This window comes from Temnothorax americanus, unplaced genomic scaffold (genome assembly GCF_048541705.1).
Source record: "Temnothorax americanus isolate GAGA-0224 unplaced genomic scaffold, ASM4854170v1 Scaffold2, whole genome shotgun sequence".
Taxonomy (NCBI): domain Eukaryota; kingdom Metazoa; phylum Arthropoda; class Insecta; order Hymenoptera; family Formicidae; genus Temnothorax; species Temnothorax americanus.
The window spans coordinates 6260237-6274036 of record NW_027509338.1 but is presented as its reverse complement, the minus strand read 5'-3'; the positions used below and the strand labels follow the sequence as shown (position 1 = coordinate 6274036).

The 13800-nt window shown below is 44.4% G+C and overlaps 1 protein-coding gene across 2 annotated transcripts; it reads right to left on the bottom strand.

Annotated features, from left to right (window-relative positions):
• Window positions 1–980: 980 nt before the first annotated feature.
• Lanb1 (laminin subunit beta-1) lies at window positions 981–12541 on the bottom strand. 2 transcript variants are annotated; one of them, XM_077405081.1, is made up of 15 exons: window positions 12147–12541; window positions 11512–11656; window positions 10371–10409; window positions 10061–10147; window positions 9398–9623; window positions 8968–9276; window positions 8228–8790; window positions 7844–8023; window positions 7222–7547; window positions 6570–6980; window positions 6286–6481; window positions 5709–6155; window positions 4848–5355; window positions 3480–4563; window positions 981–3255 (listed from the first exon to the last, which is right to left on the bottom strand). In XM_077405081.1, exons 2-15 carry the CDS (start codon window positions 11576–11578, stop codon window positions 2287–2289), a joined length of 5412 nt encoding a protein of 1803 aa, XP_077261207.1. In that variant the 5' UTR covers window positions 11579–11656; window positions 12147–12541; the 3' UTR covers window positions 981–2286. The 2 variants fall into 2 exon arrangements, with proteins under 2 accessions (XP_077261207.1, XP_077261208.1); XM_077405082.1 differs by lacking the exon at window positions 10061–10147.
• Window positions 12542–13800: the final 1259 nt, after the last annotated feature.

Here is a 13800-nt window from a genome sequence, read left to right as displayed (position 1 = left end):
TTATCGTTAATTAAAAAATCCAAATTTAAGACAGTAAGATAGTAATACGATGATTTCCTTGGCGAAATGCAAGAGACTGTCCGTGCATTTATCTTATCTCTTTGTTATGGTTTTAAAGAGTGCAGTGCGGAAACTTCGAATTTGTCTTCGAGGAAAGATCAAAGTTGGATCTTTATTGCTAATTGCAGTAATAATTTTCGTGCTTCTCTCCGCGCCGTTCTAGTTTTCTCACCTCCGCGGAGAACCACTGATTCGCGTACTGAATGAACCCATTGTGCGCGGCCTGCTGAACGCATACGCCATTTAAATTCAACAGTGCGCTATTCATGAAATATTCGTGCGCGCGCGCGCGCGCGCGTAGGCCTTCCGAAAAGGAAAGAGCGATTTTAAGGAATATACCGAAATGACAAATAAAACGTTCTTCTCCGTTTATCTGCCAGAGGAACCCGGTCGTAGTCCTGGAACCCCTTCGTCGAAACTTTCGACGTAACGATGACATTCAAGGGGGGGAACCGTAATCGCGCACATGGCTGCGACGTAACCGGACTCTGTAATAATAAACGACAAAACCTATTTCCGGGCCCTACGCGAATCGATCGTGATGCGCTGGGGAAGATCGATGCGACGCGACGGGACGCAACTACGGTGTTTGCTTCGTTTAGTCACGTTGGTCCCAGCAGCCTAGTCCCAGGCACTTGAGGCGTGATTGGGCGATTGCGTACGCTGACATGCGTATCGTTGTTTAATGAAAAACACGCGGCGTGTAAGACAGGAAAGTATTTTATCGCTGATGATTTCGCGTGTCCGACAATTTCCTTGCGCGATACCGCAATAAATTGCAAGGACGCGGCGCGTACACCGTTCTGATGAGCGATTGTTTAAAATTGCAGATTCTCCATATGTGCGATAGAAGGAATTTGAATGTGATTGAAAGACGCAATTTTAAGGGTCGACAGGTTCGCCGAGATATAGCCACACTCTTTTCTTCTTTTTGGCAACTCATTTATTTCTCTCTAACATTACAGTATAATATCGCTATGCGTATAGTATGACCTTAAATATTGAATTCTTTTTGGCTTGATCATAGCATCGTTCGCCCACTTTTAAGCGATAATCTCGACGATATTTGATGTAATGTATGAGGATCGATCGCGTGCAATGCTGATATAAATAACAGGATCTTGTTCCTTTCGTTTTTGTATTGCCGGAATAATTACACGAATTTTGTCGGCGTTTCTATTATATTTCTCGCGTGGGGTTTTGCCATTTTTTAATAATGAGAATTAGGATTGGAGCTGTAAAAAAAAGATTAAAAGGTCTAGAGATAAAAAGCCGTCGAACACCCGTGAATTCATAGATATGTAACATTAAATATTTACAGATGCGCAGACTGTAATTATTTACAGGCATTGTAATAATCGACAAGGCCACTTGAACTTTTGTCCATTTGTAGATAAATGTGTCTCGGCGATATATATCGAACATTTCATATTCGGTAGATCCGTTGCAGAATATTTATTTTAATATCTTAATCCTGTATTACGTTTATTTTAATTATTTACATTACTCTTTAATTATTTTTAATGTATCATCTATGGAACACGAGCTTAATACTTCGCTACGGTGTTTCTTTAAGTACGATGAAATTGTCGTATATATGCATCAGCGGATAGAAACTATTTATATAGAATAGATATTCTCGTATAGAATATTCTTATTATAAAAGTAAAAAAGTGTGTGCTACGAAATATAAAAATATAAAAATTGCAAGAAGAATTACAGAAAATTTAGCGAAGCTAAAAAGCTAGAGAAGATACCTCGATTGCGCTTGAAGCGATATTTTAACTGACTTACGTACAAATCGTCCTCTTTACAACTACTGATGGCCCCTCCATTTATATTTATGGCACTAATAATAATCTCCTCGCTTTTCGCAATATTCGAAATAAGTTGCGAATGCCAAATGTGTGTATATATATATATTGTATATGCAATATGTAAATATATATACGCATATCCGTTTCCTATAAATCAAGATAAAACTCACGACTATTGCACAAGTATAAAGCACCGATCTTACTGATAAGACCTAACATATCTCGCGGCAAAATGCAGTAAGTGAGATGTACACTGCGGAAAGGGCTCTCCTTTGTGGAACAAGAGATTCTACCGCGCGGACAGTTATCTGTGTATCAAACGAAGAAAAGATCCACTGGTTATCGATATGTATCGTTTTGCAGATGAAATTCGCAAATCGGAAGATGACTTCCTCAACCGATTGAATTTTTAAGCGGAGCATTGTCTATACAACTGCGACTTTTTCTCGATCTCCGCCAAGTGTCTCTCCATCTCCATTGTCAGCGCGTCCACGTCGCTCATCAGGTCCGTCAGCAGCCGCTCGTTGTCCTTGTAAACGCTCTCCATTCCGTCCAGATCCTTGGACTTGGTCGACGTGTCCGCGGTCATCTCGGAGGCACGCTGCAGGAGTCTTTTCGCCCGCTGGATATCGCCCTTGCTCTTGTTCACCCGCAGATTCAGCGACTCGTCCGCCCTCTTGTACTCCTCCGACAGCTTCTTCGTCTTGACGTCGATCAGCTGGGCCTCGTCGGCGACCTTCTTCGCCTCCGTGCCGATCTCCGCCAGGATAAAACCGTTCTTCGCAGATTGCGTTTGAAGCTGCTTCAAACGGGCGTCCAGTGCCTCCACCGTATGCGTGGTGCTGTTAGCCTGGATTTGAGCGGCCTTTGTCACGTCGGCGATGTCCGCGAGATCTTTCTGCGATTTGGACACGTCAGCTTCCGCCTTATCGATCGCGTCCTGCGCCAGGTGTTGCGCCTTCTGCGCGTCGTTCAACAACAGGATCACCTTGTTCGCCAAGGTTTGCTTCTCGATGGCGAAATCTTTGGTGCGGTTGGCGCGTGCCTCGAGATCACGCACTTTCTGCAGATCGTCCTTGGTATCGGCGAGAATCTTCTCAGAGTCAGTGAGAGAGCCCACGATGCTCTTGATGCGATCGGCTAACCGCGTGATTTCATCGGGCTCCAGCTGGATGTTCTGCGCGAGCACCTCGTACGCGAGATCTCTCACCATGGCTGGTGTAGGCTGGTCCTCGTTCAGAGCGCTCCAGATTTGCTTGGTTATATCTGAGAGGTCCTTGGTGATCTTATCGGAACGATTGCGCGCCTCCCATGCGTAATTGAAGGCGTCTTGAGCGTTGGATCTTGCCGCTGTCGCGTCTTGCCTGATTTGGCTCATCTAAAAACGTAAATCAATCGAATAAATCATAAACAGAGACGATTGTAGATTACAATGGTAAATGAATAAGCTGTACAAATTGAGAAATTCATAGAATTTCTAGAAATGTTTATAGCAATTAATATATGAATATTATTCTTTGAATATAATAAACAATTCTTGACAATAATTAATTCTTGTAGGAATCGTAAATAATTTTTAAGAATCAGATTAATGATAATTACATTGCGTAACAGTTGTTCGGCCTCGTCCTTGTGGCCCTTGATCTTGGCAGCTTGCTGCTTGGCAACATCTAGAGCTTGATTGGCCTTGCTGACCGCGCCCACGTGACAAGATAATCCTCCGCAGAAGCCGCAGCCCGCACCACCGCAGACGGTGCTGCAATCCGTCACATTGTCACCGCACATCTGCAGATTCAGTTCAGGTATCGCCATACCGAATGTCTTCAGCTTCTCATTCAGTTTCGTCAACGATTCCTTGTTCCTCTCTTGAGCCTCGGTCACGGAGGCGCGATTCTTCGCCAGAAGATTCTCGGTATGCTTGCGGAATCGTTCCGCATCGCTGAGGACATTCGTAGTGTCGTTTGCCGTCCTCTCGGCCTGCCTGGACTGCTCGGCCATCTGCTGGGTCACGTTCAGCGCGCCCAGAACATTTTCCTCCTGCAATCTCGTGGCATTCTCCCGCAAATCGGCGGCGGTTTCGTGCAGGCTGTTTGTCCTGTTTCTCAACTTCTTCAACGCGACATCGCCAAGATTAACTCGCTGACTGAGATTCTCGAATTGATTGCTCGCTTCAGCCAACTGCTTGGCCGATTCGGAAATATTCTTCTCTAACTCATTGGCCAAGTCGTCCAACGCGTCTAGGTCTTGACTCCGGATAGTGGTGTTGCCGATCAGATCCCGCACTTCGTTCAGGGAGTCCTTCATGTCGTCGAATTCCTGGCTGTACACGCCGGTCGTGCCGACCTTCTGTATCCTCGAGGCCTCCTGAATGACCGCGTTTGTCTTGTTCGTGAGACCGTCCAGGATCAGATCCCAGTTGTCGAAACATTCGCCACACGGACTGCATTGTGGAGCCTCGCCGTGATAGCCGCGGTCGCACTGGTCGCATTTCTCGCCGCCGATGCCCTTGTGGCAAACGCATACCCCGGTCTCCCTGTTGCATTGTTGACTCGCAGAGCCGATTACGTCGCACTCGCATGGATAACACTCTATGTTCGGGTTACCCCAGAAGTTTGTCTGACACTCGTTGCACCGTCTGCCGCCGAATCCTGGCCTACACTCGCAAGTGCCGTCGAAGGGGTTGCATCTATACATGGAAATATTTTAATTAACCGCATAATCTTTTCTTAGATTGATATGTTGTAGAACGGTGATCTAACCCATGCTTTTGAATAAATTAATCTTAAGATTGAAAAAATTAAACTTTTTTCTAAATTACATTTAGATTAATTTTCTGTTGTGAGAAAAAGGTGGATCAGATCACTATCGGTATCGAGTCATTCAACTACAAGATATATCAAAGATATTATATACTCATTACAAAATACTTCTATCGCAGAATTACGATTTTTATAAAAATCGCAGACGAACCTGTCCGAAATACTTCCAACCGCGTCGCACTCGCAAGGGTCGCAGCCTTGCCCGCTGGCTATCCTCCAATGATTCTCCTCGCAGGAGTCGCAGAGCTGTCCTATGACATGCGGCAGACACGGACACTGGCCACTGCGATGATTACACGGTCCCGCGGCCTTGTCGGTGCCCAGGACGTTGCATCCGCAGTCTTGACAGTCCTGCCGTAGAGCGTCTCCGTAGAATCCCGCTTTACACACCTCGCAAGTGGGACCGTCGGTGTTGAACAGACATTGAAGGCAATGACCGGTGTGCGGGTCGCAGTTACCAGGGCGACGTAGGTCCGTATTGTTGTTACATTCGCAGAGTTGGCAGCTACCGCCTGGCACCTCTGGATCGCCGAAATAATTCTCGGCGCAATGCTCGCAGCGAGGTCCGGAGTATCCCTCGAAACATTCGCACACTACGTCCTGTGTTACTGAGTCCAATGAACAGCTGTTGGCATAGGAGTGACCGGATTCGCGTGTGCCTGTTAAAATAAAAAATATATAATGATAGTAATAAATAAATAATAATAAATAATGTAAAAAGAAACTCATTTTTTACTTCATCAATAAAAACGCAAATAAATGACTAAGGGGCGCAAACCCCACAGTTTACAATATTTTAGTACTACGTTTGAATTGTTAAAAGACCGAGTTTTATATTGCCGAAAAAATGTATAGATATAAATATAAATGTGAGGTATAGCTTATTTTTATTATAGCTTATTTTTATTACGGACATAATATCTTTCTAATAAGACTAATATTGTAATTTTTGATTTATAATAATTAAAAAACTTAATAATCAATGTAAAATGCCTTCCAAAACTGTACTCACCCGGACAAGGACACGCTCTGCAAGGTATATCCACGCCAATTCGCGGATCGCCGTAGAAATCGTCGACGCAACGATCGCAATTGTGCCCGGTGGTATAATCTCGACAGTTGATGCAGGCCCCGGTCTTCGAGTCGCAGCTATCCGCGTGTCCGTGGCACTCGCAGCGCTGACAGTGCGGGAAGTTCCAGAAGCCGGGCTCGCACTGGCCGCAGGTCCTGCCGTAGGTGTTGGGGCGGCACTTGCAGCGGCCGGTCTCGACGTCGCAGAAATTGTCGAGGGCGCCGACGCCGTCGCAGTCGCAGGGGATGCATCCCTCCGGGCCGAATCCGTAGGTGCCCGGCGCGCAACGGTCGCAACGTCTGCCGACCACGTTCGGCTTGCACGGGCACATCCCGCCGTAGTTCTCGCACAGAAGACTGCGAGAGCCCGTTGGGTTACACTCGCAGGCTAGAATTCAACATCGCGCTCTTGTGAGTGTGCAATTGAACGAGAAAGATTAAACGACATGAAATTAAAGTAAAATTAAAGTATCATTGAAGACTATAAACGACATCGGACAAGGCGCGATTGAACTCACAGTGAGCGCCGTCGAAGACGTAATAGCCGATGCTGTTCTGGTACTTTTTGCAGATCTCAGGCACGTTGCTCCACACGCTATTGACATCGTTGAACAATTCGTTACAGTGGTAACGTTCGTATTCTTGGCGACGTAGCTCACCCAGACCCGGAGTCTTGAAGAAGGGTATCACGTCTATCCTCGGCTTCAGAACAATCTGATCATACAAATAAGTATAGATTATACGATCAACTGGACATGACTTTGACGATAATCGGCAACATAATCGAAACAAAGTATATTACCGAGTCGACCAGGATGGAGGCCGAAGGCGTGTCTATGTGGCTGTTGAACTTGCGGAATTGCAACAGAAGATTGTAGCGTTTGCCCGCCTCTAGACATATAGACGGTTGCGCCATGGCGCTTCTCGAACGCAGAGGCAATTGAACCCACAGGCGATCGTATTCGGGTCTCCAATCGGCGCACGGCCCATTAGGATCCGGTAGGCTGTCTCTCTCGAGAATAATCTGCACGTCCTCCCAGACGCCCGGATGCACCGGTTCGTACCGTACAATCACGTCGTACCACATCGATCTGCGAATGTCGTCGATGGTGAAGTTCAATACCGAGCCCTCGAGAGCCTTCATGAAACCCGTGCCGGTCCACGTACTATTCCTACCATCGCGATAAGGCTCTCTGATCACCACTTGACAGTTCTGAAAACGAATTTGCTATTCAATTCTAAAAACAATCTCAAGAAGCTGAATGAGATAATTGAAGCTTTGCAAAATTCTAGATATAGTTGAAGAGAGGAGTAACTTTATCTTCCTCTCTTTTTGTTATTTCTTTCGCGTTGCGATTGTGCTTTATATTTTATCACGTTTGCAGCACATTGGTATCAATACTTACAAATATGTACATTTAATTCACATATTCGATTAAATTTAATGAACTTACGTCGGTCGCTCTAGACAACTCTCCTTCGTAAATGAGAAAGTCTAGCGAGCCGGTGTAATAACTCTGTTCCGGCTGATTGCAAGTTCTCCCGCTGACATGCGGCCTGCATCTGCACTGGCCGGTGATGACGTCGCAGGACTTCTCGTAGGATCCTCCAGGATCACAATCGCACGGTTTGCATCCATCTCGGTCCTCGGAGAGTCCCCAATATTCCGGCACGCATTGATTGCAGTCGCGCGCTGTGACATACCGTTTGCACGTGCACTCGCCGGTCACCACGTTGCAACCCTGATTGTCGATGGTGCCCAAGGTGTTACAGGTGCAGGCTGTAATTGCAATTGCAAAAGTCGACCTTTTTGTACGAATTTTTCATTTTGAGAAACTATGATCAAACTTTTCTGATTTGGGCCAATAAAATCGGTGTTATTGATTAATGTTTTTTAGAAGGAAAAATAAATTGAATTTGGAAGATAATCGGTATAGACTGATAAGTAATAGGCTTCTTAGTGTCATTAACAAATATAATAAACGTATACTGATTTAAATATTACGCTTTATGTAAAACTATTGAAAAAGTTAGACCTTTTAACGAAACATACTTGGATATAACTTTCTTTTTTACCTTGACATCCCTCGGGATTGTCGGGATCGAAGTTCCAAAAGCCGTTCTTGCAACGGTCGCAACGACGCCCGTCAATATTCGCTTTGCAGTGACAGCGTCCGGACTCGTCGCCACTTAGAGGATCGGTTCTCGAGTCGCATATGCCATCATCCAAGGATCCGTTTAGGTCGCAGTCGCAGGCTGCGAAAGAAAAAAAAACCTGTATATCTTTGCGATCTCACGATATCTCTCTCATACACATGTACATAAATTCATTCTGCCACTAACTGCAATCTACATTTAATTTCTACTTACAAAACAAACGCGGATAATAATCTCGTATTAAATTATATTAAATGTTACATGAAGATTATATAAAGCGATTGATATAAATTGAAAACTCACGTTGACAAGCGTCTCGGTCGGAAATGTCCTTCGTCACGTCGTGATAATAAAACGGCTTGCATTGTTCGCAATTCTGCCCTCGCGTGTTATGCTGACAATCGTCGCAGACACCGCCGGATACTCTGCCCGATCTCTCGTAGACCGCTTCGTCGAAGTGGCAGGAACTGGTATGATTGTTGCAATTGCAAGGCCTACAGGCGTTCGTCTGTTTGCCGACCGCGGGCTTCCACGGCAGGTCGTTGTAGAAGTCCTCGCACTTCTCGCAGTTGAGACCCTTAGTGTTGTGCGTGCACTCGCATCTGCCGTGGACCATGTTCTCCTCATCGGCGACTCCCGGTAACGGCAAACACCTCGAGGCGTGCCCATAGCAGGAGCACGAACCGCGAATCACCATATCTTGGATGGCGTAATAGTATTTTTCGCGAATTTCGGCCCGATCGTCGAGCAGATCGTCGCCCAGAGTGTGGAGTCTCGTCATGTTGATCCTGAGATTGGTGATCTTTAGTAGATTCTGCACTTCCTTTGAATAGGGATTGTCGATATCCAAATTTCGCGGCAACACCCTAAAATATATCAGTAAAAAGATGACATTTTCGAACGTGATTAATAATTGATGATTACAATAATTTATGTTGAAAAAAGTTAAAATGAAAGCAAAGTATTCACACATTGAAATAATACAGTTTAAAATATAAATAAATGGTTAATATATGATAAAACTGTGCATGTACACATTCTACCTAAAAATTACGTCGCCGCCAGTGGACGGTGCCACAGCCGAGTATCTCGTCTCGCAGATGACGTCCGTTAATCTTTGCGGTTGGTGGGTCGGGATTTCGGGGAAGTAGTGCTCGCAGTTGTGAGCGAAGTACCGATACACCTGCCAGGTTCTTCCGAAATCGTACGACCGTTCGATCAGCATGGCAGCCGGTCGGAAGGTTTGGAAGCGAATGATAATGTGCGTGAAGTGAAACTCTGCCTCAAGATCGAAGCGTATCGTGACATTCTCCACTCCGTTCTCGGCCTGCCACCATGATCTATAACTTGTACTGTTTAAATTTTATTGATTAGTATACATTTTGTCGCTGTTACTTATTTTTAAGAACACACATTTCCACTTATTTCAAAAAGGCATTGGATTTATTTCGCGATAAAGTAAAGTGATCTTACCCGCTGACGATGTTCTCGATGTTATGCTGCTGTTTAGGTATCGACGCGTCGCAGAAGAAGCACTTCTTCCTGTCCTTAAGGTGAGAAACTATGCAGAATCTTTCGGGACCTGTGAGACCGCACGTCGACGAAGAGCTTAGTTTGTCCTTACGGCCGATCAGCAGGTTCCCGGTTGCGGGATAACACGAGCTCTGCTCGCAGGGATGCGGTCTCTTCGCGTGCGATCCTGCACGAGGCGAAAAAGTTTCTCATTAATCCTTTGCATCTCGAGATAAAAGCTTCGGTTAGCTTCTGTTAGCCGTATGGTTATTCTCTTCTTCCGTAATTAGAACACCATCGATATCATGCCGATATATGCGTTAAATATATATGGAAGGGGATACAGCCTCCCGGTTACCCCAATTAGTTTCCGTCGATTAGCACAAAGTACAAAACCTTTACCACATTATGAGAGGAACCGAAATATCACAAACATATATACATCTGGTAAATATATTTACACATAAGGATCAAAACAGCCAACGGACTCTTTCACTGTTAGCTGGTAATGTATAAAACATTTATCTATGTTAGAACAGTGATTTTGCCTCGTTAAACGTTCAATTCGTTAGGGATCTTTTTATAAGGTGTTTGCCCGCTCCTTGAATTAATTCTTTCGTCTACCTCTTGACCTGGGAACGGTCGGCCATAACCGAGTATGACTCTCTGTCACCACGTCCACGGGTGACATATCCCCTCTCTGCACCGATCCTATAACACCCCCGTTTTTTACTTTGTATATAATTCTATGTATAATTATATAGTGCGCGTCCTAGTTGTCGCAAAACGTTTTGTCGCGTTTTTCGCCGCTCGACGCTCTCCGATAAGGCCATTGATAATAACTACGTGCTCATAATGACCGTTTCGTGGATTCTTTTTTGTGAAGAAAAGAGTGAATAAAAAAAATTTAATTCTAAGAAGATCAGAATCTTACCTCTGACTGGCGGATGTCCATATTCGGAACTCGCAGGTCCTACAAAGAGTTAAAATATTTACATGACGTGCGGTAACGAATGTTAGACAGAAAACACGTTTTTTCGCTTCTTTCGAGGGAATAAGCGACACGAAATAAATGGTAGTTTTCCAAAATGAATTACGCAAGGCGCAGCAGTTGATGGCCGCGTTCACCGCGATTTTTTTTAAAACTCGCGGCGATAACGAGCGCGTCGAATATTAATGTTTATATTAATGCGGGACAATTTCCTCAGAATTGCTTCGAATGAACGCTAGTGCCGGTTATCAAGAGATGTTCTCTACTGCCGGTAGAGGCTATCGCGAAAGAGAGCCGGATGTTTACGAGAGCTCTGGAAAGTACCTTTAATAAGCTTTGAAATACGGGGTGTCTTAAATCTAGATAGATCTTTCGTTCGGTTCTTATTGAAGATGTCGAGGAGATCAATCTCTGCTGGGAGATCGCAATTTTGTACACTAAACGCATCTTTTGAATATTTTCAAGTTACAAAACAACTCTCAGAGGTCGACCGCACAAATCAGCTTTGGATATAAAGGTATCCGATAGATTAAAAGAGAGGACACGTGCTGTAGATCTGTATATTTTCGCCGCAACGATATACTGCCACGTGCAACACAAACACATAAACGATCGCGCCATTCGCGTTGAATAATCTTCTCGAAATAGATAAATACGCGCGAAGATCTTTTAGGGCGGACGGCTGGGTTTTAGAAGCCGAAATACACAAGCTCGCCGATTTCAAAAGGAAGGCAGGTCGCGAGGTCATCTCGCTATCTAATCGTAATGGATAAAGAGTCTCCTCCGTTACACGAATGGGACGAACGATGTTTCCGAGAAAAAGAATTTCGCTACGAATTTGATTCTTTTGCACGTGTACTACTTACACACAACGCGAAAATGGCGTTAAAACGCAGCGGAAACGCGAGCGGCATTTAACCAAACAGCGAAAAACTTATATTTTATTTTAATTTAAAAGTATATTCTGAGAGTCTCAAATTTTGAGATTAGATACCTCAAAATTAAGTATTCATATTTTCAGTGTTTAATTATTTTGGGAAAAATTAATGCTAGTATAAATTAATACATATCAACTATTACGTACCTGCTAAGGTAATAAGTATAATAATTAAAGCTGCGAGAGCCACGTGCCCATAATGAGCGTGAAGCATTTTTCCGTCTCTTTTTTCTGCCTGTCTTTGTGAACTTTTCGCAACGATGTTAAGCCATCGACGATGGTTCGAGAATTTCTACGAAAATAAAATATTCCAAAATATTGCAAACCGTATCGCGGAAAATTTATAACGGGTCACGTAATTTATTTTAGTCACACACTTTAACAAATAATTGTCCTTAAATTATGCGACAAAAAATTACGATTTAAAACAACTTTGTTTTATATATAAATTTATAAATATTATCACATAGAGCCATCAATTTTTAAATGGCACCAAATTAAACAGACAAGCGGAACATTTAACGATACTTAATTTTATAAATTATTCAACATCCGGGATATACGTAAAACGTTTTAATATCAGTAGATAATTGTCTTAAAATAATTTTTTGCGCCTACTTCCGAATCGTGAACGAATTATTAAATTTCGAAGCAGCTAAGAGCACGTTTCTCGATTAGGCATCAACGCTTGATGAACGACGTACGCGAAACGCACTTTCGCGCACCCGTGGGACAATTTCCGTTGCGAAAAACGCTGCCATATACCGTCCGATGCGGCTCACCTGGGTTTAAAATACACGCTAAAATAGGGTTCCCCGCGACGTGCAGGCCGACGAGGTATTTCTTCTTTCCCTCGAGAGACGGCGGCCGCCGCTCTCCTCCGGAGTCGGTACGAACGTCGAGAGATCTCGCTTGGAGCACCGAGATCGGAGTTCCCCTACCGCCGAATTCCTCGGCCTCTTCTCCTCGTGGCCGCCGAGAGTCCCGGAGTCTCGTTATCCCACGTGCGATAACGACTGTCGGCGGATCCGTCCGACAGGTGCGGGTGCACCCTCGCAAAACGCGAGACGGGCGAGACGGATAATGAAAAAACCCGGCCTCCGCGGACGCGCCTCGTGACGCCGTCTCTCTCGCAAGTGAGTCCCTCGGCTTGTCGGGTCGCGACTCCGCTCCGAGCCTCCGAGTCTCGTGCCCGTCAGTGCCGTACATAGAATCATCATCGGGTGGCAACGGAACGGAGAGGGAAAACGACGTGGGACTTGGGCTTGGGAAGCGGACGAGCGGGACCGAACGGCGGGTGGTAATAAGGGCCGCAGGCGAGACCCGAGAGAAAAAGCTATATAGGCTTTGCGAGAAGAGCGATCCTCCGATCCTTGGGAAAGGTTCGGACGCAGGTCACTGAAATTCCATTGCAAACGTGGTTTTTTTTTTTTTTTACTTGTACCCTGAGTAACGAAAAGTACGATTTTTTAAAAATGTCGTCGAAGTTTTTGGTCATCGGATCTTAGCGAGCGTAGACATTCCGGACAGCACGCATGTTTAGGAAACGTTGCGAAGACATCTTTTAGACATACGTGTCTAAGAGACATCTTTACGATGTCTTTTAAACATATGCGTGCTGGTTTGGGATGGCTTTGTTCTTCGCACCGGGTACGCGAGAGGGTCGCCACACTCGCCACGCGTGTTTGGGGAAGTCTCGCACAATTGTTGAACGTCGGTTATGCCGAATAAGTCTTATTTATATGTAAACAGATATTAATAGGATTCCGTGATGATTACGTTCCAAAGAGAGCAGCGAAAGAAGATAAATATTCGTTCTATAAATCGTACAGCGTAAATCATAGGTCTTCTTCTATCGCGGGTCAATGTTCTGTCGCCCGATATCAGTTTTTTTTTTTCGTACGCGCAACGTCGCGGAGAGGGCTTTATCGTAAAAGATTGAGAATTCCGAATCGCGTCGGCGTTCCAATTTGTTCGAACCCTCGTGTGGGTCGATATATGATACTTTCGCACACCCGTTACACCCGACGCTTATGTTACTGCGGCACACATGTGCGGCATACTCGCTGTTCCTGTCGTCTTTTAAAATCTGTTCAAGAGATATACAAATCGCCGCCGATGTATAAACGACATCTGATACAGCCGTCCTTTCAAATCAATCTATTTATGTTACATAAATTCGCATAAATTTATTTATTTAGTTTTAGAGTTTTATATCTTTCGATCGGATGATATATATATATAAAAAGAAAATTAGTTGCTGGCATTGATTTTGTAGACCCCGACAAAGAAGTATTATATCTCAAATACTTTTTAAATTTCGCCAAGTAAGTCTCCATTCTCAATCTCTTCCGGAACTGTCTTTTTCTAAGGCAAATAAATTCTTATATATTTATATTAAAGATATATTTTTTGCAATAAATTACATTTGAAAGA